At 51.2% G+C, this 27,918-nt stretch overlaps 1 protein-coding gene across 1 annotated transcript in view; it reads right to left on the reverse strand.

Moving 5' to 3' along the window:
• Window positions 1-27,918, reverse strand: part of LOC128274183 (uncharacterized) — a 48,205-nt gene that overhangs the window by 19,770 nt on the left and 517 nt on the right. The window contains exons 2-3 of the mRNA XM_053012291.1: window positions 27,151-27,475; window positions 24,613-25,877 (exon numbers count right to left, since the gene is read on the reverse strand). Coding sequence (XP_052868251.1) covers window positions 24,613-25,877; window positions 27,151-27,475 — 1,590 coding nt within the window. The remainder of the gene's footprint in view (window positions 1-24,612; window positions 25,878-27,150; window positions 27,476-27,918) is intronic.

Genomic DNA, 27,918 nt, shown 5'->3' on the forward strand with positions numbered 1-27,918 from the left:
TGTCCGAATGGCGGGATACTTCGGCTTGACGTCAACAAATTTGCGTGGCACCAGAAAGCATGCCATTAAAGCGCCGCAGTCCGCACACCGCAAAGGCTGTGAAGCTCAGCATAAATCGTGCGATGCGCATCGCAAGGCATTTATGGTCTCTCCACCGTTTCGCAGTTTTATCAGCCGAAACCACCGTGAAACCACCACGGGCCAATAGTTGAGCGGCCTTTAGCGGCCCAGTGGTCGGAAATGTAGTGCTTAAAAAGTACCAGAAAAAAAACCCACAGCACCAACCATTTGCGCTTTTTGGTAGATTGGAAGGACTCAGGTTTTCCGTTTTTGTGACCAATTTTTTGTGGCTTCTTCCAGCGGTCAACCGGCGTAGTGCGGAAAACGGCAACCCCCTGGCACTCTCATTTGCGCACAAAACGCGCAACGCGCAACTTCAACACAAACTTTACCCTTCGGACCGCGGAATGCGCAGGAAGAAAAAGTGCTGAGCCGAATCGAGCCAAAAAAAAAACTCAAGTGCTCAAACGATTCAAGTTTGGCCCTAGCCTAAAACCATCCCACCCGGCACCCCGGAAGGGGCCGTACGCGTGGCGCGTAATTGAATTTCACGGGGCACGCTCGTGGTGGGCGTTGTTTATGTTGATGTTGGCGGTATGTCGCGCTCCGAAGGAGGGCCGAAGTTTAAACTTTTATAGCAAACCGAAAGCCCAACCGCTCGCGCCATTAAACTGCTTCGAGTTCGCTGGAGCCGGCGTTTTAATGCTTTCCGTCTCCGGGCTAGGAAATGGAACAAGTAATGTTAGTGCTTAACTTCAGTCCGTCCCCCACGGGCCCACCCCGGACCCCTGTAGCTATAATCGAAATCCTGTCGCCTCTCTGCGGCATTAAAGGCACATAAATTAAAAGTACGGCCCACTCGGAATTCAATCCACCCGGTGGCGGCGGCGGCGGTGGCGGTGGGAAGTGTGAATGGGCCTCCGGGTGGTCGGGGTGAGCCGTCATCACCGTTGCCGTCGGGGCCTGGCATGAAACATCAAACCTGTGTGTGCTGCATTGCTGAAGTGAGTGATTTATGCTCCGAACACTGCACCGAATTGCTTGTTCAGCCATGCTGCGCAAATGGGCCTCCAAATGGCCGGTCCTTGCAAAAAAAAAGCAGCAACGAAGCAGCTGCTGTGTGTTCCATCAATGCCCAGGGCTACCTAGCCGGTGCCCCGGTGCGAATCAACACCGCTAGCGGAGACGGAGCTCAGCTTCTCGGCCCCAAACCGTAAGGACCGTATGCCATTTATTATCTGAATATCTCTTCTGAATAACTTCTAGAGCCACAGGGAGGCGAAAGAGAGAGAGCGGTCTCTGGGATGGTCTTTGGGCTAATTACCCGGCACTTTTGTGCACCGGAACCGGACTCTGGGCACTTTTTGCTCCGACCGGCCCTTTCGAGCGACCCTGCCTGGCGATAGTTTGTCTTACCGAAGGAAGCGGCCAACTTGAAGATTATAAGATGCTGCTTCTCGACGAGCAACAGTCTCGGCGCAAGGCACACCATAAAGGGAGACGGGGACAATCTTGCCTTGCGCCTCAGCTCCATAAAACATAATCAGTAAACGAATGCATCCGTAGCAGTGGCCGAGCGGAACCCACAGATTGCTTCCGGCTGCTGTTGCTGCGGCTGCCAGGCACTGGGTAATATCGCCCGGAACCAAGGAACGCTCGACCCGCGCTCGACTTGATGAACATTTGTAGATAAGACCAAGTAACATAATTTCCCGCAACAAATGGCACGGCAGCGAGAGAGAGAGAAAAAATACGACAAGAATTGCTGAACTGAAGTCCGCTCCGAAACGACACTAATAGGGTTGTTGCTGGTGTGGTGCTGTTGCTGCTGTTGGAACCGTTGGAACCGTTGTCATTAATCAAATTTATTGTACCGTTCCCCGCCACCCCTTCAGGTCGCCACCCGCCTGCCGGTGAAGATTTACTGGGACCCGTCGTCCGGAATGGAGTACCTTCCTCACCTGAGAGGTCGCGGGCGCGCTCGAGGTCGGAAGATGTTATCGTTAATAAGAGTTTAACTAACGGTCCGCCAGCCACTCGGTCGGTCGGTTCGGAACTGGTGGCTCCTTTGCCCATTTTTCCGCGTAAAATGTGTCCCAGATTTCGGATTCGTCGGATTGTTGAACCAAAATTTGCAGCCCATGGTAAGTTAAATCCACCACGACGAAACTTCGTGGTCCGGCGGCCAATAAAGTGACCGACGGAGCCCTGTCGGTTCCCTTCTGGACCGGAAAATTGACAAACACACAGCACGCCGGCTCTGTTCATTTGCGGCCAGTAATCCCGGTCCATTCCACGCCGAAGACGTGTCCTGCGTCGCGCTCTCGTGTCCGTCCCGTTTCTTCTCCAGCGGACCAGCGGAACCCGCCCAAGGAGTCGCCTAAAGTAAAGTGTGTTTGGAAAACGGTCCACGTAATGGCATTATCTTTTCGGTCTCTCCCATGGACAGCTGCACCGTTCTCCATTATTATTCATCAGTGTGTCCAAATTAGAGTGTCCTTCTGGGGTAACCGTTTTTTTTCGGCCTCGGCGGCCAATCTGCACCCGGTGGCGACCGGAGTCAATTGTGGTTTGAGCTGTCCTCCAATTAATACGCGTTGGGTCGCGGTGTGTGCAATTTGTCGGCGGTTCCTGTTTTGGGTTCTAAATGGGATAATACTGCGACCTGTTTCTTTTTTTGCTACAGAAAACACCCGAGGTCCGATTTTAGGCCAGGATTAACATGGTCGTTTTAAACTTTTGGTGCCAATTACAGCGAAGCGAACGAAACGGAAGCCACGCTTTCGCCGGGGAACGTGACCCAGCTGACTTTACGAGGTGGTCTGCGGCATCAGTTGGGGCTATGGTATGAGAATCGTGTTCTTTAATACAAGTAGCTCCTTCTGCGGTAAAAAAATGAACTAATTTGAGCTTTGCCTTTTCGCCACAGCATCTCCAGTTCAACAGTTGTCGGTTGATCCTTGCGTTGCGATGAATTTATCAAACTGTTTTCCAATCGCCACCGGAGACCGGACTAAAGTGGGGTCCGATTTTCCTCCGATACCGAGTGCCGAAACCGAACGCCGCCACGCCACCGGGGCCGGAGTTTTGTGTGGGAAAGTTTAGAATAAATAAATTGAAGGCGATAAAAATAAATTGGAATCGCTATCGACAGGCCGGGTCCGGAATGTCGGACCCGAGCGGACCCGGAGCCATCTCGGAAAAGGGCAGCGGAAATATGCCACCAACTTCCGACGTGGCCTGGGGCTCTGGGGAAAGCAGCCCCGGGGGGGTTGGTTAGTGAGTGAAAAATAATTTCCACCGGTCAGTCGGACTGTCCGTTCCAATTCCCGGGCACACACAACACACAACATGTTCCCCGCAGCGTGCCACAAACACTCACTCTCTCTCTCTCTCACACCCTGTCGCCACCAGTTCGTTAGTTGGTTCGGTCTGCTTTGGCGCATAGTTTTTCCGCCGCCTTGCCCTCTGTGTGTGTGTGTTGTCGAAGTGGAATTCCTCGAGGCGAGCAAAAAAAAATACCCCAGCTCGGAGCATTCGCGTACTTTTGCTGCACTTTGAGATGTCGGGCGAAAGCGAAAAAAAAACGGCGAAATATGGACGATCGAAAGCAATCGCCACTCCGGAGCCGAGGCCGGCGGCGAACAACTCTCGAGCGAACGTCTTCCATTCGACGAGAAATAAAATAAAATTATCAGCACAAACTACACAAACTGTGTGAAAATGTATTAAAAAGCACTCCGGCATCTGCAGCTTCCGGCTGTCCGTGGCAGTTGTTTGCTCGGAAGTTCTCGGTTCCCGGGCTCGCTAGTAGCCGATCGAAATCGGTGTATCGGCGCGCGTGGCCCGCGGGGAATGGGCCACCTTCCTGCGTTTCAAAATTGGCCCGTTTACAGCGCACGACCGGGACGACGGTGGCAACCGTTACCTTCGACTTCCGCTGGAGAGATCTAAGAGGGCCATGGCTCAAGCTCAATCACACTCAGCGCCGAATGGCGAGTGTAAACACTCTCGTTTCGAGCATTTGGAATGTTGAATTTAGCGACGAGAAAAGGGGCACATCAAACGGTCTAGGAACCCACTTTGTGAGCCTTTGTGTAGACACGGTTTTTTCCCCCGCCGTGTGCAGTGGAGTGAAGCTTTACAGTCTGGGCAATCAAATTAACTTCACAGTCCGCCGTCGCGAGGCTCAGCTTTCAATTTCCGCACCGTTTAACTGGGGTCGCATTCCGTTTGCCAGTTATCATTAAAAAGTGGAAGACCGACCCACCGCACCGCGTGTGTTGGCCTCTGTGGCCCTTGTCTTATTACTTTACGCCGGTTTGAAATCAATCCTCGGTGTGTGTATATTATGCATAACACTCCCCGGGCTCGGCCCGAGTGCTGTGCGGTGGTAAATACATTTACCAAATTTGCGCTACATCAAACGACACTCCGGTGCCGGCCCCAAAATGCCCGACTGCTGCTGCTGCTGCTGGAAGCTGTTGCATAATTTATTGCCAATCAGACGTTTTTCCCCCGGAGACGCAGCCTCGGTGCTTGTTTCACCGAGCAGTCCCCCGATGGCGACCATTTCATTGCAGTTGGTTTTGTGCTGGTGACCCCTATCTCTCGCTCTCTTTCTCCTTTCGGGTATCGACTTGCAAAGTCACGGCATGATTGGTCGCTTTCGGTCGCCAACTTGTCTCAGTTTCTTGGCCAAAGAGGGCGAGAGCATTGTTTTAGTGCGTCCCGATGCGTCCTTTTGTGTGAACAACACTTGGCCCCTTTATTGTCTGGGGTGACGGTGTCCTGGATGCCCTGTCCTGACTCAACAGTGGCGCGAATGAAAATTAGTGAGTCAAATGGCCGGCCGGTCGGCATGATGATGATTTCACTAATGCACCACCACCTTCTGGGAAAGTCTAAGCCTCGCAATCATTTCACTCTCACGGGGCGCGATTATTTCGCGTGGAATGAAGAACGAGCCGGCAACGAGTCGCACCGGTTTGTGGCCTTAATTAATGGGAAATAGAAGATAGCTAGTCGGCAAGCTGAATCCGCTCAAGCTCGAGCAGTCCCGGACCCGGAGCGTACACGTACTTGACTCGGGCCTTGCGTCGGGCTTGCGAAGAGGATCGGTTGAAATGGTGCGCAATGGATGTGGAACCGGAATTCTAGGGCGAGCAGTTCAGCGAATAAAATAAAATTCCAATGAAAAATGTTCGCCAGCCCCCGATACTGGATGCCGAATGCCGGGGCACGTTCCCGCAACGATCATAATGCACCGATTTTCCATCGCACCCAACGATGCTGCTGCTGTTGGCATCCATTTTCATTTCATTCCTATTTTTTTATCCTTGATACGCACGGGCCACCACATCATTAAGGGTGTTATAAAACGCATTATTATTGTTGCATTGTTTTCGATGCATTTGTTCAACAGTTCAGCGTTGTTCGGGAGCTTCTAGTGGACAGCTTCCGAGGCCCGCAGGCGTGATAAGCTTTCGCATTCAAACTGTTACACATTACACAACGATCACAATCACAGGCACGGCCCGGTACGTTTGTTGAATGCGCTGTTTCCGTGCGTGGCCAAAGACAAAAGTGCAGCGAGTTGGAATATGTTTGTTTAACTTCTCTCGCAGCATAATAATTTCATAATGCATTATGCCCGGAACCGGAACATTATGGAAAATGGAAAAAAGTAAAACATTATGCGGCCACCGTTTTGTTTTTTTCTGGTGTTGGTTGGAATACTCAATTGTTAGCCAGATGCCACAGCATTTTTCCATCCTATTATGCTGTGTGGGGGTAGGACTCGGAATGCAACTCTACCTTTCGCAGCGAAACATCGCGGGCCAATCGACCGAGGGTCATCGTCGAGCAGGGGTGGCAACGAAGAGCTAACCTCCTGCTGGTGGCTGTTGCAACATGTCGATAGCGACGCTTTCCCAGAGCCTTGTGAGGGGCGATGTGCAGCATACATTGTGCGCACTTCTTATGGCATCGCCCGTGCGATGTTTGGCACGATCGATTGAAATTCAAACAAGCAGCTTTCCCGCATCAAACGGCACCGTTCCCGGGGTTTCCGGGGTTTCCGGGGTGGGCAAACAAACTGGTCGGCAATATCAATTTTTGATGGATGCTTCCGGTGGCGCAACTCGGGCGAACGGCGTGCGAACGTGCTTCTGCTGTTTGGTTTCCGCCGGAGTTTTCCATGGAAAGTGGAAAAACACACACATGTGGTGGGGGTGTTGGATGCGAAGATGCTTCCGCGTGCTTTCCCCGCGACAAGGAAACGCTTTCACGGAGTTGCACCGAGCCCGTCAGTTCCAAGGAACGCCAGGAACGCAAAAAAATCGAGCGAGACCCGGAACTCCCGGAAGTGTGTGCAATAAACGCATCGACCACAGCACTCTCTGTCGTCCTGGCGCCCTGTTGGGTGTATCTTTTTCCCGGTGTCCCCCGGTGTGTCTGGGAGATCCACATTTCGTGCGCACTCGGCACCCGGCACCCCGAGAGTCTTATGCTCAATTACTGGGTCTTATCTGCAGCGTTTTTTTCTCTTCTCTGCGTTTGCTACGCCGTATGTGGGCCGTCATCGGTGACTGACGATGGTTCGCATCGCGGCTTGGTTTCCTAGCCGCACCGAGAGGGTGGAAACGTCGACATTGTTTGCGCCCCACAGGAAAGCGCGATTCAGGGAATACGCTGACGCTTTTCAACGGAACTGGTACTGGATTTTGATTAATTAATTAATGCCGCCTCAGCTTCTGCAGACAGCTGAACCGAACCTGTGCCACAAAAAGACCGATGACAGCTCGGCCCGGCCAAGTGTTTCGAGGTGCTAGTTGCGAGGTGCAGAGAGCGACAAAAAAGTTAGATGTTGGGCGAAGAAAAGAATAGTTAAGCGTTAAGAGTTTGACTTCCACTTAAAGCCAGCAGACCGGTCATGGTATTTTGAATAAGTAATTATTAAAAAACAAGGTAACAACTATCGTGTTCCTCGAAAAAAATCCTTTAAACTAATTTAAGGCAGACATTTTAAGATGGGATTCATTTTCTTGTTGCATATTGTTCTCGAGGACAGTTAGAATCCTTGGCTGGTTAGTCCTACCCTGCAATTTCAAATAACCCCACAAATGAAATCTGGTGATCTCGGTGGCCTATCAAAATCACCAGTTTTCCAAGTCAGTTCATCCAGGGAACAATGGTCACAATACTAGGTCGTTGCGTTGAGATTCGGAATTTTGAAAAGATGGCTGTACCTGCCGATTGGGACTTCCCAGTTTTGCTGTTCATTCATCATTACCTTGTGTTGACATCAGGTAAATGATTGCAGGTCGAAAAAAAAATTATTTCGGTTTGCAACCCATCATTGAAAGGGTTGAACTATGTCAACTTTTGTGCCTAAAAATGACGGTTTGCGGGGATTATAATTTTTCTGCTCCTCTTGAAGAAAACTGCTTCGGAATCGCACCAAATGCTTGTCGGGACTTGTGTTTGGAAGATCGCAGTGCTTTGAGTGGTTTAAAAAGTTTCAAAATGGCAATTTTGACTTAACAAAAAAAAGCGTCGAAGGACTCCAAAAACCGGACTTTCTGCTGGGACAGAAAGGTGCGATGCTTCACAAACTCCTAAAACCTGATGGAAACGTTAATTCCGATCGCTACTGACAACAAATGATCAATTTGAACCATGCATTGATCGAAAAACGACCAAAATGCAATTCTAGGGGGTTGCAATGGGGGCGCCTGGTGGCCCGTGGAATCAAGCACCATGCGCCCCAAATAACAAAACTGTTTCAGGATACTATCAAATCACTTGGATGGGAGTTGCTATCCCTCCCCGCGTTATCCACCAGACTTGGTTCTTTCCGAATATCATTCATTTTCATCGATGGGACACGTATTGGCTGAGCAGCCCTTCGTTTTTCCACGAGGAAGTCGAAATGGGAAGACTAATTAGTTTACTTAAAAAGTCGAAGAATTCTTTCCTCTGGGAATCCATGATTTAGCAGAGAGATAGGAGAAATGTATAGCTAGCAATGGCACATACTTTGAACAATGTAGAAAATCGCATTTAAATTTTATAAACATTTTTGTGTGTCAAACAAATTCCGAATCTCAACGCAACGACCTAGTAGATCAATTGTTGGTCGTGCAGCGGCGTCCTCTTGGAACCACTAACCAGTCCATATCATTTTCTCGAACAATTGGTACCACAAAATCCGTTATCATGGCCCGAAGTTATCATGTTATCACCTGTTGGATTGATTGAGCGTTTTCGGTAGCATAAAACCGACAATTATGTTTATGTGCTCCTCCATTTAACGTCACTGTGCCTCGTCAGACATGATGGCATGATTAAGAAGTTATTTTGTACTTCTGAACAATTTCAGCGCACTCTTTGGGTGTTTACTGTTCGATGGTTCCAAATGATACTGAAATGACGACGTTTCCAGCGCGGTAGTCGATCTGACAGTTAATGTCAAAACATATAGAGTTGGCCGTTGCTTCTGACGGAGCGTCCGGAGACATTATTAGTTTCCATTAAAAGGAGACGCTGGACGCTGCCGAAGATTCTTCTTCGCCGCAAGACCCAAGCAGAACAATAGGCCCAATTGTGCGGCTTGGACGGATCATCCACACGAATCCTTCGTTAACGCTAACGCCAACCGTGGGCCCGTTTAAATATTCATACGAACCTACGCGTTTCTTTCCTGCGCGGAGGCTGTTTGGCGGAGAAAAATTGGACCATAAATAATACACACCCCAAACGGGAAAGCGGACAGACAGCGGATAGTATTAGCCGCACCGGTGCCGGAACATCTTCACGAACGCGCTGCCGAGGGCCCGTTGGACTTTCGCGTTTCGGAGCCGGTGCTCGGTGTGTGGGAAGCTGTGACGTCGGCGTGTCGGCGACGAGAAAATGAGGCCGACAGATGTGCTCGGTGAGGTGGCCCCGCCAACGTGCGCGGCGAACGGAACGATGTGCGAAACACTGTTGCTCATACATTTAATAAGCACATATTTGCATAAAATGTTAGCCCGCCGGGCGTCCGGGCCCCCGGAATTCCACCGGGGGGGGACTCGAGTTCCCCGAGCACGTACCGTGCGTGCATGTGTGTGTGTGAGCAAACCAACGACACGCTCGGTCGGCTGCCTGCCCGCCGATGATCGTTCGCCATTTTGCCTACGGTCCTTGCGGGACTTTCCTTTTGGGCTGGCCAACCGACGCGAAAGCACTCACCAACCTAGGACCGAAAGGACGGGTGCGGTTCCGGTGGATAATTCGGCGACGTACGGCGCAGTGCTACGCAGTTGCAACGTGTCCGGAGCAGGACGGGTTTTTTTTCGCAGGACGCCGTTCCGAATGGCTGATGGTAGGCTTCGGCGGATGTTGCCGGCCCGGAAGACCGTGTGCCGTGGCCTACTTCTCGCCGACTGACGAGCAACTTTTGCGCCCGAGACGAGCGCAGGAAGCAGAGGAAGTGCCAGCCGGCCGTTGGGTGTCGATGGTTCGATACGGGGCCGCCACCACCAGGCTCGGGCCCTCTTGGGGCGCGCTCTGCTGTCTTCGTGTGGCTCATCATAATTCGCTTTGCTATTGGAATTTAATTTAATTTTCACATACAACCGACGCTCTGGGTCGCGCTCCGTTGCCGCGAAGGACTCGTCGCGAAGGACACAGATTAATTGCATGCCAGCGGAGCGTGGAGTGTCCCGTGACGGTGTGCGCAGGAAACGCGGGAAGTGGTAAATTAATGCTCTCTACTCCGCGAAGCTGCAGCCGCAGGAGACGGGGGTCTTAATTCCCTGCTAAATATCTCGTAATACACGAGCAGTTTATTTGACTTTTATGATAATGATTAAAAATGGAATGCGCCGGGGGAGGATTGTATGACATGTGCACTTGGCACTTGGCACTTGGCACCTGACACTCGTTGGCACTCATTTATTAATCGCTCGCAAAGCTGTAGGTAGCCGAATACTGTGAGCCCACTTGTTTATGGCGTTGGTCGATGAATTTCCCAGCGCCGTGGGAAATCAAGAAGTCACAAAGGTGTTGGTTGTGCGAGTCCCACGGGACGGTATCCACGGGCGGTTCGGTGGGGTCGAATTGGTTCTTATGAACATAAATGTCAACGTCTTTGGCCCACGAGTTGTTGTGACGTCGGATACAAAAACATATGCAAATAGCTCAAAAAGTACCAGGCTGTTCAATAAATTTTGCGGTTCAATACCAGAGGGTGCTTTTGCTGATCTATTTTTTTTCATTATGTTGGTACACTCTTCATATGAACGTGTGTGAAGTTCCATTTCAATCGGTCACTTCATTCTTTGTTCATTCAAAGTCATGAAAGTATCATGCAGTGATTGATTTTTTTATTTTTGGAAGGTTTAAAAGCAAGAGAAATTTACGAACGAATCTTGAAAGTGTATAAGGACTCTACGCCTTCAATAAGTACTGAATAAAGATGGGTTGCTGAATTTAAGCATGGTCGTACAACCCTTGAAGACGATCCATGTCAAGGACGTCCAAAACCAGTAGCAACATCTGAAATCGTAGGAAAAGTACACAATATCGTATTGGAAAACCGTCGAGTGACTGAAAGAGATTTAGTAGAAGTTCTAGGTATCTCATTGGGCAGTGTAAGCAATATTTTGACTGAATTTGGCCCTTAGCGACCTCCATCTGTTTCCAGATGAGACAAAAATCACTCGTGGAAAGCGTTTTTCATCACATGATGACGTCATAACAGGCTGAATTTTCCGGCAAACCTTGTCCCGTTCCTCGCAAACCTGCCCCGCCAAACGCGTTCAAGGACCCCGGAAGTACCACTAATTAAAGGCTGCAACTCAATCAGTGTAAAGTGTGTGTGTTTATCTCGACAGGCTCCACTCAACGCAAGGGGGGTTTTCGCCTTTCAAGTCGGATTAACATCACTTCGGCCTGATTGCCGGCGGATCGTAAATGGATTCGCGGAAAATCGGAAAATCTGCACATGATTTACGGTACGCTCGGTGGAGGCTCAGAACTGCCCGGGTAGCGCGCCAGGTGGATCTATCATTAAGCCAAAAATTACAATCATACCCGAAGCGTTCCACCGGTCACCGGCCGTTTTTTGCGTGACTGTAACTTTTGATAGGCCACACTGTAATTATGAAGGAAAGCCGAACTCGATGCCCGCATGTGTCGGGGTGCTTTCCGAACCCGATTGCAGACCACCGTGTTATGGGCCATCAACCTGTTCAACATTAATAATATTTCACACGCCCCGTTCTCTCGCTCTCTGTCCCTCTTCGGCCTACGAATCACGGTTCAGTGGTTGACGTGGTACTTTAATTACAGCTGAAAAGCTTTCGGGCCGAGTTTAACCGCATGTGTAACGGAAATTATGAAGCGAAAACTTTTATTGCTCCCGGCCCTGCCGTCGGCCCCTCCTTTTTATGGGTCTCCCCGCGGGACCCGAACTTAGCGGTGGAGTGGCCTCGTCTCGCACACACACACACACACGAAGCCTGTCAGGGAGTCATAATCCATTAACAGCATTTGTGGTGGTTCCTGATGGTGGGCCCTTCCCAGCTCAGCTTTTGTGGGCTCTAATCGGACCGGGAGGCCACAAAAAAAACGAGAACTATGACACGATGTTTACATGGGTCACATCAGCCGAAGAGTTTAGTGCTTTATTGTTGAGTCGTATTTATGACTAGTGCACGACATGTTGACGACGAACGGAACAGACCGAAAAAAACCCAAACAAGCTCCATAAAAACCGGTCCTCCGGCGGTGAGAAGCATCTCGCAACAGTGCCAAACAGTGGATCCATGGCCGTATAAATTCGGCACAGTTATGACGTTTTGGTTTGCGCTGTATGTGTCCTTTTATGAAACGCTTTTTATCCGGCACCAGGCGCCTCCATTGCGGTGTGCTCTGTGTCGAGTGCTCTTATCTTATTGCGCCAACGATTACCATTTTCCAATGGCAAGTAATCATTTTAAATTGACGAATTTATAGCGATTACCGTCGAGCGAAATCAGTAAAAGATATTGGTTTCGCTTCACTTCTCGGTGTGTTTCCCGCGGGCAACCAGGCGCCTCCACCGGGCGGGGCACTACAGCCGTTAGGGCCAAACATTTCCATACTAGTTTAATTAATTAAATACCTCTCCGCGCTCTACCAGCGGGGGCGAAGCGGAACGGAACCGGATTAGGTTGGCGTCAGCGTCGGTATTTTGTATCGAAATACCGTGCGCCGTGTGCGACGCTCCAGTGCTCCTGCAGCGCACAACGCGAGGCCCGTGTGCGTCTTGATTGCCGGAATGATTACAAATTGCGTCCACCGCGGTGGCCTGCCAGCGTTGCCTAGCATCCCGGAACAGCGCGTTTCCGGTGGAATGGTTCGATGCAAATTTCGCGACCAGACCTCGCGTCAGATAAATGGAAACTTAAATGAAAAAGAAACGAAACCATCACCATGGCAGCCGGACGCAGCCGGACTGTAGTGCGACCCCGGTTGCTACTGCCAACCAAGCGGACCATTGGCTGCGGAGCGGTCCGGGGGCACGATAATTGGATTTCAGGGGAGGCGCGATCGGAACCACACTCGCGCGACGTCAACCCGGTGGTGCCCGGAAAGGTGCCCATTAATAATATTCCTGGCCTGCCGGACCCGGGACTTTGGCCAACTGCCAACACTAATTATCGCGCGCCCCAACTAATCCGCACGCACTGCGGGGAATTGACATTTTTTCGTCAAGCTCGGCGACGCTAAGGATTTTTCTCCGCACTCGCAATCGATAATTTAGAGTCCGCCCCGCTGGGCTGGGCGGGGCTGAGCTGGGGCTGTTGTGCCGCGAAAGTCCTTGTAAAGTTTTCCCCGAACTGCCGAACTGCGGAAAACAGGCCGTGCGATGGAAGGATTTGGAAGGATCGCGTCGCATTCCAAGAAGCGGACAAATTTTGCGACGACGCGACTGTAACTTCACAGCCTGCTTCTTCTCATCACCACCATCACCATCGTCATCGTCGTCACCCAGAGAGCGAGAGGGCGATGTTGTTGTCGATGCGAAATCCCTTCCGAACTCGTCAGCGCACCATCGAACCGCGATCATATCATTTTCCAAAACACATTCTGCACCACCAAGCGGACCCGCAGGCCGTAGTACACGCACGCACACACGCACAAGAGAACCATCAGCTTCCTTGGCAGCGTCTTATCGGTATCACTTGCCCTGCTGCCCCTTTTTCTTGCCGACTTTCTTGATATCCATTATCACAAACACAACGTAACGCGTGCCGGGGATTACGTTAGGCACCTCCCCTCCCCGACGCCCAGGCCAGGTGGAGTAGCAACAAAGGACCGAACACATTGTCGGTCGTCAGGGGGCCGTTTTTTCTCGCATTCGATCCACATCCGACGATGCCGGGCCACTTATTCAATTCGACTCGTCTCGAGCGGTGTGTTTCTGGGTGGATCCGTCGAGTATTATGTCGTTCAATCCGCCGTGACACGCGCGATAAGAAGTGAAACGTGCCCACCACCACCACCATCCGCACTGCACTTACGCGGTCGTCACCGGGTCTGCCACGAGCCGGTCGAAGGGGTTTTTTGTCCGTTTTCAGACGCTTTCCCACGGAAGACTTCACAAACTGGGATGAATTTCGACAGCACAACATGCCGGGCGTCCAGGCAGTGACTGATGCGACCGTAGGCATCGCGAGCACACCATCGGCGGGCCTCGGAGATGAATCCACAGCCTCACGATGTGAGATCGGTGAGCGACGCCCGTTTTGTTCACTCACTTGCTCACTCGCTGACTGACGCTTTGCTCCGGTTGCTAGATGGCAACGGAATGTTGTTGCGAAGCTTAATAGCAAAAGCAAACCAAATGAAAGCTTTCCCCGCGACGCCCAATTTTCGTACTCTCCGACACACATACACACGCGCTCTCAGTCTCGCTCCCTCCCTCTCTCTCTCTCTCTCTCTCTCTCTCTCTCTCTCTCTCTCTGTCGTCGATCGGATGCTGTCGGATGTCGGGTGCGGATGCTGCGAGCACAGGAAATCGAAAAGGACGTCCTTACCGAACCACGGACAACGGCAAACTGAGTAGGGTTCGACTTCGGACCACGGGCGGATATTCTGCGACGGCCGGAAAAGAAGAAGAACATTGCGCTGGAGTACCGGGAGCGGTGCGGTGAGTGAATGCTGAGTGACGCACCGAGTCCGAGGGTTAAGCGCAATCCGGCAGCACATGCAACCGGTAGGCGCGAGCGGCGCCCGATCGAGAGGGCCCCCTCGAGTTGTGCCCCGCGATTGTGTGATTTCAAGAGATTTGATTTGTTGGTACACAAATGGGTGCGTCGGTAAAGGGGCCCTGAGTGTGAATCCTGATTGCCTGCCCACTTTTCGCGTGAGTTGCATGCTGTTTGCATTTCATTTAAACGCTTCACTTTTGGTTTGGTAATTCGATTGAAGAGCTTAAGTAGTCGGCAGCCTGTTTGTCCTCCCCAAGTCAAGCCGCAATCGGAAAAAGCATTTATGGAAAAATGGATCCTTGATCCTTGAAATAAAATAATATAAACTTGCAGTGACCCCATCCCCAAAGGGAGTGATGGAAAGTTCATGGTCCGATCTCTGCATGGTGCATTTTAAACTTTAACCCAGTGCCTCGCGATTTCTGACCATCGCGAATCACATCAGGTACGCTCTCTCTCTCCACAAAAATCGGCGCATAGGGCGTTGACTTCTGGTGAAGAAACGGCTGTCAGGCTGGCCACGAACGGACACTCAGCATCGGAAAACTCGTGCGGTGAGGTGGCGTGGTGAGTGAACCGTTTCCGCGGGGTCACTCACACGGTTCACTAGCTCACTTCAGATCTAAAGATAGCATCGCCGCTTTAAGAAGACGACCGCCCGTTACTAGACACAAAATTACCCTATTTTCACGTCCTTCTCCGCACACAAACACACACACGCACGGGTTTGAGTGCGGTCGTGGTTTTTGTTTTCCGGCCACTCCAGCAGAAGTCCTGCTCCCAGCATCCTTGGCGTCACTGGCGTTTCATTGGCCCAGTTTATGTCCTTTTCTTAGTTCACCAGCTCGCTTCGGACGGCAGCTGCTGCCTCAAACGTTTACGTGGCGGTGGGGTCGTGGATGGTTATTACACGCCCAACCCTCGCCTGCCAAACGAACGTCGATGGAGCCGGGAGCTTCGGTCGGGATTGGTGTCCTTTTCGGGGACCACGCGCCCAAAAAGGAATTGTCCCGACTCCCGATTGTCTCTTCTCGGGTGGGGGTCGCCAACACAACAAAGGACACTGAAAATGATGATAAAAAGATGTTCTCGCGCTACCACAAGAAGCCCCCGGGCGAGTGCAATGGGGTGCAAGTAGCGTACTCGGCACACATCACCCAGGCCAGGCACGGCTGTCGACGGTCGCTCTGCTTCCCGGCGAGCCCTCGGAGGCTCGCCCGGACAGCAGGGCCCGCGCGCGTGTTGCGTAACGAACGGCAGTGCATTAAAGACAGCCGGGCGTTTTCGTACTACTTCCGGTCCGGGGCACGTCCAGGACACCGCCCTGAGGCAAGAAGGTCCAAGTGGTCTGTGAAAATGAAAGGCATGCAAGAAAGTAAAACCCCGAACCGATCGAGAGAGAAAGAGAGAGAGAGAGAGCGAAAGAGACCGCAAATGGACCGGCTTGAAGAAAGGCATCAAACGGATAGGAAAGTTCCGAAAATCTCCGGCACTCTCCGGCACGCCTGGGTTGGTGTTGGTGTGTGCAGGCGGGCGACATACTTTCACTCGGCGGCCCGCGGCATTAAACTTAATTCCCTTTTATTGCAGTTCGGGGTTTTCCTTTCGGCACCGGCGAATTCCGGCGAAAAGAAAATGGCGGGCCCCGGATCCGAGCAAATAAATTTGACCCCAAACGTCGGCCGTGGCCGGTGGCGAACTTTCTGCGCTGGATCTGTTGAACTCTCCGCTTCTCCGCTCCGACTCTTTGAAGGCTTTGATGGGCCCTCCCAAAGCGTGCCCTTTTTGTGGCCCCCCCGTTCTCACCTGGGGCTTCAAAGGGCTTTCAGTCCACCCAATGGCGTGGTGTTCCATTTTCCCATTTTTCCACCGCAACGCAACGCAGACGAAAGAGAAAAACCATCGAACCCCAAAAAGCGATTTGCCTTCGAAAAATGTTGCTATTCACTTGTGCGCCACGACGACAGTGGCCAGTGGCGCGTAGAGCCACTTCACCGCCCACTCTCTCCCCCCGCCTCAATCGATCGGTAATTTCCTTTCCGATGGTAATGGTCGTGCCCGGTGCCCGTTCTGGGACGTGTTGCAACTGTTGATTTCATTAATGGTCCGGTCCATCGAACCACGGAGAACCGAGAGAACCGACCTTTTCGGCGTCAACTTTTTAATTTTACGGTCAAACGTGCGCGCTCCGCCAGTGGCATGGGTCCTCGAGGGTGCTTACTGCGGGCCGATGGCCCGCCATCATGATGATCGGTGCCGAGTGCAGGACTTTGCACCGAAATCGGTGTCCGTGCGACGTTTGTGGTCGTTCGGTGCACTTGTTGCTGCTGCTGCTGCTGCGTACGGGAGAAGCATCATTTTTCGTGAGTTATTGCAGCACGTTAATCAAACTTTATGGCGAACCATTAACGGAGCGCACGGTTGGCAACCGATGGCTGGGAACGACCACGCGTCAAGTGATAGATATGAGATATAAACAAAAGTTTAGGAGTTGAGTTCTTCGAACAGCAAACAGAGCGGTAAATCAGGGATTAGAGTTTTCTCTTAGTTCTTACTGTTCAGTGTTAGTTAAAGGATTTGAGAGCAATGCATTATGTCGATTCAATGACATTTGAACTTTATCTCGTGCCATAGAAAGCGGACCGGGGAGAAACAAAGTTTATTTGAAGCCTGAAGTGTTCGGTTTTTCACAACCCAATCCTTCCAATCCATCCATGCAGGTAGATTAAGTTCTTATTGAGTAACTAAAACAATGTTTTCTATACGTTTTGATATTCAAAATGCTAAATTGATGGTGAAAAACGTGCGATGACGCATTCATAGGGAATTGTTTGGTTTCGCAGCTTGGAAGTTGACAAAAAACCTTGAACTATTTTAAACGAACCCCAAATGGTCATAAATATAATTTTTGGCGGGAAAAAATAACAAGGATTTTGCCAAAATTACCAACAAAAGCTGGGCAGCAGTCGGTTAAATAATCAAGGGTTATGCAAATGCAGATCAAGTTCATCGTATTAAATCTCTTCATCTCTTCATCTCTTTAATTCAATCCGGCAATGTTATGTAACAAAAACTTCAATCAGAAGGCACACAAGTCCTTTTGCATGGTAAGGGTGGTATTTTGCTATCGGCATGCTTTGAAACCTCCAATATTCTGGGAACCGGTTCTCTGGACTGTTGAATTGTTGATGAGACTCTGCTTAGAGGCTGAGCATTCTCCTAAATGGGGTCTAAATCCACATTAGAAAACAAATTACAAACGGCAACATGACCTTTCCTGGTCATTTTGCCCTGAAGAATTAGCAAAAATTGATGACAGACAAAATCGTTCATGAAGGAAAACGTCCACCAGCCACAAGGATTCATGCAGCTCATCTTGAGGATGGCGATGTTAAGATTTAAGACCACAATGTTCAGACCGGCCAACCATTGAGACACCATGTGGGCACAGATGAATCTTGGAGTGCCTGAGAAAACCCCACGTAATTAAACAGAATAAGCTCAATTTATTAAAAGAGCCAGGTCAACCGTAGGTCTGTGGAAAGGACCGTCTGACAAAACCACGCGCTACGGCAATATTGTCTGAGTGAAATATACTTTGTTTCCCTAGCTATTGTAGAACAAAAAATGATAAAAATGGAAATAAATGATAAATTAGTCGTTGAAATAAAAGAACGGAACGCAAATGCATTTAATAAAAGGAAAACATACAATTTAAAAATAGATAACCTTTGACAAGAGCAGATAAACCGTGATAGAGATTGAATTTTACGCGACACCCCAAAAGTAATGAAATGGTGGATCGTAAATTTAATTACACACACACCACCAAACGGCCGGTGATCCACACGAAGGAAGGAAACTTTAAGAGTCGATCCACCGAAAGACGACGCACGGCGAAAGTGGAAGGTTCCATCAAACAGCGGAGTCCGCGGTGGTATCGATTGAAAACTTTATTAATCTCCCCGCGAGCTGCGTGTGCGTCTCGCGTGAAAAGCGGAAAACTTCCGGAAAAAGTGTCCGGAAGTTGACGCGCCTCCACACAAACTTCACCCAAAAAAGAAGCAGAAGAAGCCGGTGTCGATCGGTGCGATTGGAACCGGTGCGCGGCTCGGGAATCCGGGATTGGCGAGTTCAAGAGTTCCCAAGAAGTTACTGAAACGTTGAGTTCGCAGGCGAAGAAGTTGTGCGCTGCAGTCGCCATACAATTACGCCATACGGGACCGGGTCGCAGTGCTCACATCTCCCAACTTCCGGCCGGGCATTTGCGGCTGACGCTGGTTTCCTAATTAACTCACGCTCGCACGGTCTCCGCACTCCGTGTTTGCATCTGCCCACCGAGAGCCTTGGTCCATGGTCCGCCAGAACCAGGACGCACGTCCGAAGAAAACGGCGCACTCTGCGACCGTGGCAGGGTCGGGCCGTGGCTTTCGAAGACGGTGGCCCACAAGACACAATTCAAATTAGCAGCACAGAAAGGTTAAAGTTGTTGCAGCAGCCGGTTGCTGCTACGTTGTGACCTGATTGCTGACCCCGAGGGCCTGGCCACGGGGTGAAGGAGGCCAACCTCGGCCAACAAACAAACAACCAACAGAGCCCAGGGCGAAAATTATTCCCGGTCCCTTCGGCCCCGGCTGCTGGGCGGCTTGGGAAATTTTAATAAAAATTCTCATAATTAAAACAGTTCCCACGGAACGTGCCCGGTTGGTGTGGTCCTCTCGGACGGACGGACGGACGGTCGCAAGAACATCCGCAGGCAACAGTGTGAACGAGTGAACAAGAACACGACGCAACTCCGGCGATCCGGGCCGTCGATCGGCGGATTCCCTTTAATCCGAGCGGTGTCAAGTGCAAATAAATCAGCGTGAAGCGCGCTTCGGCGCCTCGTAGCACTTAGCACCCTCTTCGGGGAGCTCCAGGGAGGACGCACCGAGCCGAGGACGAGCCCCCGATCAAGCGCCACGCGCGGCAGAGCGAGCATTATAAATGAGTTCCGAAGCGGCAACACCTTGCGGCTCCGCAGTTTAATGACTTCGCAAAAAGGGGTTGGAAACTTTTGTCGCGATGTTGCTGCGCCGGCGGCCGGCGGACCCTTTCACCAGGCACCACGGTACAGAGAGTGTTTAACCTTCTAGCGGCCCACCCGACGACGTTGCATCGGTTGGTGCATAATGAGCAAGTAGAGTTAAATTAGTTTCACTGCACCACCACCGGTGGTCGTTCGTCCCCGGCGAACAGCGAAAGTTTCGAGCGCACCAAACATCAGACGGTGCCCCGAGACGTTGTGCCGAAGTTTTGTGGCCCCGCCGTTGTACGACGGCGTTAAATATATCTAGTACAAGGCTGGGGGAATTTTATCGTACCACGCGGTGGCGTCCAAAGCCGGTGGCTGTGAAGCCACCACAACCAACAGCCAGCCGTGAAGTGTGAAAGTTTGCATTTTTAATCGGAATTTGCCTGATTAAAACGATGTTTTCACGGAGGACACACGGTGTTGCGTGTTGGGTGGACCGAAAAGTTGCTGGTGGACTACGGCTACTACGGACTGCCTGACATATTACTAAGGCCAATTTCGGGAATTCGCTTATAACTCCAACATTCTTTCTTTATTCTTCTAAATCTATGTCATTACCTAAAATAATCTATACTCTGCGCAATAGATCTATGTCTACATTTTTTCCAATTATCGAAACGGTCCGAAAGTTCGGTCTTCGTCTTCTATAGGTCTTCTATAGGAGCAAATGCTTCGTTTCGTTTCTTATCTCAACTGTTGACTGTAGAAGGGGTCCACGCAGTGGTCTGTTGAGTTTAGGAAATAGCCAGAAGTCACATGGGTTGAGTTGATCAGAAAATGATCACGAAAATGTTATGTAACAACAAGACTTGTTTCTCCACAAATCCGGACCTCACAGCAATTCTAAGTTCCAGGTCATTAGGTCTTAAACATCAACCGGTAGCAAAACCTTCAAACGGTCTAACGTGAATGCCGTCAATGAATCGTTCGCACTTATGCAAGTTCCTAATGGTTGTTAAGGTTAAGATTATTAAGATCAAGAACCGTTCAACGAAGAAGGCAAAGAAAATCGAAACGAACGTTTGGTCCAACCCAACGAAAGCTACCGTCAACGGTGTGTGCCGTCGTAATGTCAAAAGTTCGCCATTTTGGTTGATGTTTAAGTACATAAAAAGCATAAAAGCATAATGCACTGTCCCACTTCGCGTCAGCCTTCGCGAAAGGGTAAAGCGGAGCACCTGGAAAGGCTGCATGGCTGCGCGCGCGATGAAAAATTAAAAAAAAAATACCCAAAAAGGACCTCTTCCAATAATCACCAAACAAATGTCACCCACCGGCCGCAACATTAGACGCGGGTTCGCAACATAAAAGCACCGAAAGGAGAGGGGCCCGCGGATTCCCGATTGTCGTAAAGATTCACGGCCCACGGGCCTGCTCGGGCTCGGGTATCAGGTACCGGACCGGGTACGAGGAAATAAATACACCCTGTCCCGCGGTAGCTCTCTTGGGTTCATAAATTCATTTACGACGACGGTGTCAGTTTCCAGGGCGCCAAAAATGGCCGTCCCGCCAGGACTGTTGGAGCTTGGCTGTTGACTTATCAAATTTGAATTAAATTTCATTGCCCGACGCTGGCGACGCTGGCTTTCGGGAGTTTCGTACATTGTCTGTCTCGGGGAGCATATTTTTCGGTTAAAATGGGCATACTCATTAAGATTTTTGGCCTTTTTTTGTCCAGCGCCATTTTGAGAGTCATTTAGAGGAAGTTTATAACGTCGGGGCGGTTTTGCGATTCAGAACCTCAGAGCTGGGGATTCAGAAAGTAGTTCCCAGCAGAGAGCCCATCGCCATGCCCAGTCGAACAAGATACTTTACGAACTAACTTTCTAACGTCAGCTACTAACTTATTTTCTAACGTCAGCTACTAACAGTTACTAACTTTTATAGTCTCCTAGTGAAGTTATCGTGACCTGAACACCGCTAGCACCGCTCTTGTCCCAATCATTCATAACTTTGCTTTAATTTCAATCAGTTTCGTTGTCCGAATGGCCGTTTTAACTTGATAAACATTCCTGATGCATGTTGTCCATTTCCTTCTGGTCCGAGCAACCGGGCGAGCGATGCAATAGTTTCCAATCAACTAAAAAATTTTCCCATCACCACGGCAACCATCGCCCCGGGAGACCAAAACCTAATTCACGCTTCCGTTCCCAATTTCGGCACAAATCACAAGCATCTGATTGATGAAAGTTCCACCGAGCTGGAAGGTTATGGTTCCCACGCCACCCCCAAAAGTTGGTCAAAGTGGCCCACAAACATTGTCCACTCCTGGCCAACCCCCGCCAGAACAATCCTCCCGGGACGACACAATCTGTGCGGAGGACATCCGATTAAAACCGGCCGGACTTTAAGCCCGATGCTCGGCTCGGCAAGAAGCCGTTGCCGTTCGCCGGACCGTTCATTTGTCTGACAAATAAACGCCCCTACGCCATGGGGTCTCTCCCTCTCGCTGTCTTTCTCTCTTTGTCGGGACACAGCAAAAAGGTGCAAACGATGCCAGCCAGGACGGACCGGACCTCGGACCGGCTCTAGGTTTCAATTTACCGTACGTCGTACCTCACCAGCGCCATCGGTGCCTGCGGTCACTGCGTTCGGAGTGGCAATTTTCAGCTACAAAATTCTCGCTCTCGGGCGATGGTGCCCGACGCCTTCCAGGGCTTCTCGGGCGCTCGGCACAGGACGAACGTTCTCGCTTTGGCCCACGTTTGATGTTAAACGCTCCCAACGGAACTCCGCTTCCTTTTAATTTCGAAACAAGCTCATCGGAACCGGACGACACGGGACGGTAGTGTGTCCACCAGCGGGCGCTATCGTTCCCTCCCGGCTTGGCCATTCATTTTCTTCATCGCTTCCGAGTGACTTTCGAGCTTTGCGGCCAGGATATCGTCTGGACCGGGTTCCGGAACTACTACTTTCTGGTTGACACCAACCGGCGGTGGTGGCGGCGGCTCGAACCCATCGACGCTCGATGAGGTCGTTTGCCGGCTACCAGGACGGACTCATTTACGAACTCTTTACCGAGCTTCCGAGGCTTCCAGGTTCGAGGTTCCGTAATTTATTTTCTCGTCCTTCTTTCGACCCGACCTCCCGGGGGAGGATTGAATCGAATGATGGACATATTTCACCAACTTTGACCGGCCCAGACGGTCGGTCCGGCCGAGAAACTAATAAAATATTCCACAACCTGCAACCGGCCGATCCTCCCGGCTCTATCGGCCACTCTAAAAGCTCTAAGTCCAAGATCTGGGATCTTCTCACGGAGGGCCTCACATCATTTTGTGGTTCGATGGCCAACAGCCTCAAGCGTGGTGGTCCCGGGGTTCCAGGGAGCAGCGCAAAATAGGTCACGACAGTCACGAACCCCTGGCCGGGGATCCAGCCAACGGAAATCCATAAAACCCCGGGATTGGATTCTGCCCTCCGGCGTATCGATGGCAGTAAGGCTGTTGGAAACTGGAAACTTTTGTTTGGGCTCTATTCCATTTGTTTAGCCATTTCCACGATAGAACTTGTTGATCTTGACCGGACCGATTTGCCGTGTCGTTTGCCGTGTGGTCCGTGGAACGGGAACGGTAACAACAAACCGAAACCTCTGTGTGTCGTGGCCGATTTTCGATTCGCCAATTCCACGTGCATCCCGGAAAAATTCACTGCTTTTATCCCTTTTTTGAATTGACCTGCCATCGCACGGTCCGATTGAAGTTACAAAACAAAAAAGGCACAAAAACAGTGTGGAAAAATAAAAAATCAACCCGCAGAAAAGCTTCGCACGAATCGCGGACGCGGATTTTCCCGGAATAAGGCACCGAGAAACACGGCGCTTTTGCGCTGAGAGATTTCCACGAATCCGTCGGGGGCTCGGTCTAATCGATTGGATTATTTGGCAGAACCTGTGACAGAACGAGAGACGACGCGAATAGCCATCGTGTTTCCATTGGTAGCATATTCCACTGACGCGTTTCGTTCCGGGGAAAACATTAATTTATTGTTTTACTGTGTTTCCAGTTCGCATAGCGGAAAAAGCTTGCTCGTTAAGTTTGATTAAGTAAAGTGTTAAAATCAAATAACGGCCAAAAAAGAGATGCCATTGCTCTGCTCTGGACAGCCATTAAAAATGTTAATTTTTACATGGCGAACAAAGTGCGTGGAAAAGTCCACTTTTCGGGCTAAGATGACAGCCGAACGCAGCAACAACTCGTGACTCGAAAGGTCACCTCTCTACGTTTGAGAAACCATCAGAAGATCGGAAAATAGGTTCCACACGATAATGCTCCATCACATACCGGAACTGCGTGGCCATCAGACTTGGCCATCCTTTCGATTACCGTCTATTTACATCGATGACTTGAACGATTGCTTGCGGAGCTTGCTTCAAAAGAGCAACCATTCCTTTGACATGAGCTCCACAAATTGGGCAAAAAGATGGGAAAATGTAATGCTTGAATGGAATAGAGTTTTTCATTTTCTACCTATAAACGTGTCCGACAGTCTTTGATCTTCCCTTCTTCGATTGGTCGTCCTTTTTCGCAAACCAAAAATCGGTTCCTGTCAAGCATCAGACCGAAGAAATCGGCAAATCAGAGAATAATTGTGCCTTTTTGAAGTTTCTTTTTGTAGATCTTGGTTCACCTTTGCTATGGAGTTAGAGTTATCGAATTATTACCTACACTCTGCCTTCTTACTCGTGAAAGCAAAGGTCCGATACGCAGAAAAATGTAAAACTCTTAGAACATGTCACTAAACGCAGATGATTTTGCTACTCGTTGTTAACAAATAGCTCAACCCTCGGGGTTTTCCTGCTGTATGGTTGCACTGATGATGAAATGATCCACTGACAAACGTATTAAACGTATAAAACAATGGTCCTCGTTATAGTCACAACCTTATAATTTCGATCTATCGATCGATTATGAAGTTCCCTCATTCAAGCTGTAAATTCAACATCCCCATCTTCGATTTCGAGTTGAACTTTCAACCGATTCCGTTCTTTCCAATAATGGTCATAAGAGAATCACCGCGAGATGAATGTTCACGGTAAACAACGAAAGATAAGCGCGCAGTTCGCACAACCGGAGAGAACCCGATCCGAAAGGTCGTTTAAAATTACGTCCCAGCCCACGCAGTTTAATTTCCCACGCAAGCCCGGTCTGTCACCTGACAGGCCCACGCGAACGCCCACGGCCCAAAGTGACACGGCTCCCGGCAGCCCCGTCCCGGTCCCCTCGAGTCACTTACCCGTGTCAGCGAGCTCTTTTTCTCTGCCTGCGGCTGACCGGTGGCCGGATCCGGCGGCTCTTCGTCGGAGTCGATGGGCGGCCGCGGCAGAGGCCGCGGCTGGTCCGACTGGAGGCTCTTGTACTGGAACACCTCGTTCTCTTCGATGCCGCAGAGCGGTGGTGGCCGCAGACTAGAACCATTCACACCGAAGCTCGTCCCGGATTGCTGGGCTGGGATGGACCGAGCCCGTGGAACCGGCACGCCCACCGTGGTCTCGAATGCGGCGTCCGCGGGTTCCGTCGTCAGGATCGCGTTCGCTGCCGGATAGTTCTCGTAAATGTTGCGCGGGTCATCCGCGGTCACGCCTCCGGGTGCCGGTGGAGGTCGGCGGTGTTGGTGGTGCGGGAAGTGGTACGGCGGTGGTGGAGGCGGTGGGAACCAGTGGGGTACCAGCATCGGTTGCTGGCGGTGACGCCGGCGGCAGTAGGGCGAGAAGCGATCCCGGCTGCCGGTCAGCTCCGGAAGTCGACCCGCTGCTCCGAACTGCTCCAGTCCACCGACCAGTTCCAGTTCGTCCATCAGGAGCGTCCCTGGCGCGATCGCCCTCCGGGTGCCGACCTGCTGGAGGTCCGTGTTGGAGTGTAGCCTCGGCTGGCCGCGGACCCCGGGCCGCGGCCCTGTGTTCACGCTGGATGACGACGCGGACTTGGTGACGGACCGTGACTCCAGCGATGGCTCACCGGGGATCATACCCGGCCCGGGTAAACGCCGTGGCCGTGGAATGGGCGAAGAAAATTTATGACCCCAACCGACCGGCGGATCCACCGATTCCGGATCCGTCAGTTCCGGGTCCTTCGCTGGCTGGGCGCCTTCTCCGGCCGGCGAAACGACCGGAAGACGAGCGACTGGCCGGGGAACGGCCCGCCGCCGTTCGAACGGGCTCGAGGGTTTCTTGGTCGGTGCCGTTTTGATGTAATACCAATCGCTGAGCTTTCGCTGTTTAACCAGATCGTCATCCTCCTGGTTCGGTTTGTGGCCGTCGACACCCCGTGGTGGCGGCAGCAAACCTTCACCGACACGGGGATGCCCGAGCGGCACAATATCTTCACCTCCGTCGAGTCCGGGGTCTCCAACCTCGGCAGCCGTGGCCGGACCGTGGCCACCGTTTCGCGAGTGGCCATACGCGTCCGATATCTTCAGTGTCTCCAGGGCGTAGCCGAACTTCTCCAGCGACTCGTAGCTGGACACGTCGATGCCGGACAGCTGTCGCCCGTCGTCCGGATCTGCGGGAATGGGAAAAGGGGGAGGAACTCAGGGTCAGCTCATTTCGGTGGGGTGGCGTGCTGAGTGCGTTTCGTTGTTTCGCTCCGGGTGTCCCTCACGACTCGGCACAGAGAAAACATAAAAACACACAGACACACTGGAACGGAGATATTGTCCCCGTTCGCCATCCATCTCCGGACATGCGGAAGGCGCATCATGCTGGAGATCATAAAAATGCCGGCGAAAAGTCATAAACTATTTTCAAGTGCGAGCAAAACATAAAATTGGAGGGCAACTGGATGAAATGGCGCCGTGCCGTGTTCCGGGTTTCAGGCAGGCCACAGGGTTGCGGAATGATTACTTTAAGTTTGCCCCTTTTTTTGCTCATCCTTTCTCGCGGTATTTAATTAAATAAAGTAACGTTATTTAGGTCATTTTAATCCGCAAAGAAACCCCTTCCGAACTGCAAATCGAGAAAAAAAACTGAAAAAAAAAATGAACTGGGATCGTCTCGGAGTGGTTTATTAGAAGCTGCTCCCCAATAAAATTATTGCTAGGGAACTTCAGAGCTGATGCAGCTCCAGATCGGTGCTCAGCTTGTGTTTGTTGACTATTTTAATTGATTGTTCGCTAAAAGTGCTCTAATTTTTCGAGACATCAATCAGTTGCACTGAAGTTGAAGTCTTTGCTTACGTAATTATGACAGCAGCACGGCAGAGCTGCCAGTTCATCAGCTACCATGGTTACCATCTGGTTCATCAGTTTTCCTCCGAAGCGTTCCAAAGGTGAGCGAATGAGAATGAGATGAGATGGCTTCTCGCGTGAGTTACGGCTCACGAATGAATGCATTCGTACAAAGGAGCAGCCACAGAGCACCGAACCATTGATGGCCAACTTATTCCTACCTGTGGCACTGCGCTGCGTTTGTCACAATTAATTGAAAATTTGATTTCCAATGCAACCACCGAAAAGCAGCGTGCGTCAAAAAAGTAATTATTAAACTGCAGACCTGACTGACGAAAACAGCTCGCTCAGCGTTGCGATGTAATGGCTCGTGGCCAATGGCACCAACAAGAGCCTGGGCCAACCGGTTTCCGGGAAAGGGCACCCATTCTGCATCGATAGGCCCGCTGGACGAACTCGGCTTTCCACCGTCCACAGCATCAAACAAAATCAAAACGTCCGGCGTCCGGCCTTCGGCTGTTCGGGACGGCTCGTGGTGTTGCCGTTTTGGGCGCCCCCGACCCGGCGCCGGATGTATGAATAAGTAAATGAAATAAATAAATCGCTTACCCAAGTACGACTTGGACTGCGGCGACGGCGGACAGGACGAGAAGGTGCCGGTGCTGACGCAGTCCAGCAGCCCGTCGAGGCTCATGGCATCGGTCGAGGTGCTCAGGCAGGACCCGTTCGCCTCGAACGGATGCTGCACCAGGAACGGATGGTGGTCAAACTCGGTCGGTCCCGGTCGCTTCTGCTGCTGCTGCACTGTCGGTTGCTGCGTTGCCGGCAGACGCTGTGAATGGTGCTGCTGCTGGTCGGTGGGTGCGGATGCGGGGCTTGCGGCCACCAACAGTCGGCAGCCGTCGGTCGCGAACGATGATTGATTCAGGAGATGCTGCAATCGAAATTGGCACATAAATTCTCTGTGTGTGTTTAATATTTATGGAAACATATTTTTTAATGACGCCAGCACGCACGGTGGCCGCAGGACACATGCCGGTCGCGGTTCGTTTGCTCACTACCAATCCGGGTGGCCCATTCCGCGGAAATCAATTTGTCGCGCCCATTCGGCCGGCGTGCGGCGGTCCACGTGTCCGCTTGGGTGACCGAAGAAAAAATGGCCAATCCCGTGGGCGTGTGTCATCAGGGGACCCCAAACCGAACTTCTTCGCTAGCGACACCGATCCCCGGTCGAGAGCGAGGACGAGAAATTAATTACTTTTCGCACCGGCACCGGATTCGGGTTTCTCGCCCGTCTCGTTTAATCCTCCTTCCGGGCGGAGCCGGAAGGCGATCGGATCAACACGCCGGAGCCACACGATTAATAAATCAAACGCA

This window comes from Anopheles cruzii, chromosome 3 (genome assembly GCF_943734635.1).
Source record: "Anopheles cruzii chromosome 3, idAnoCruzAS_RS32_06, whole genome shotgun sequence".
Classification (NCBI taxonomy): Eukaryota; Metazoa; Arthropoda; class Insecta; order Diptera; family Culicidae; genus Anopheles; species Anopheles cruzii.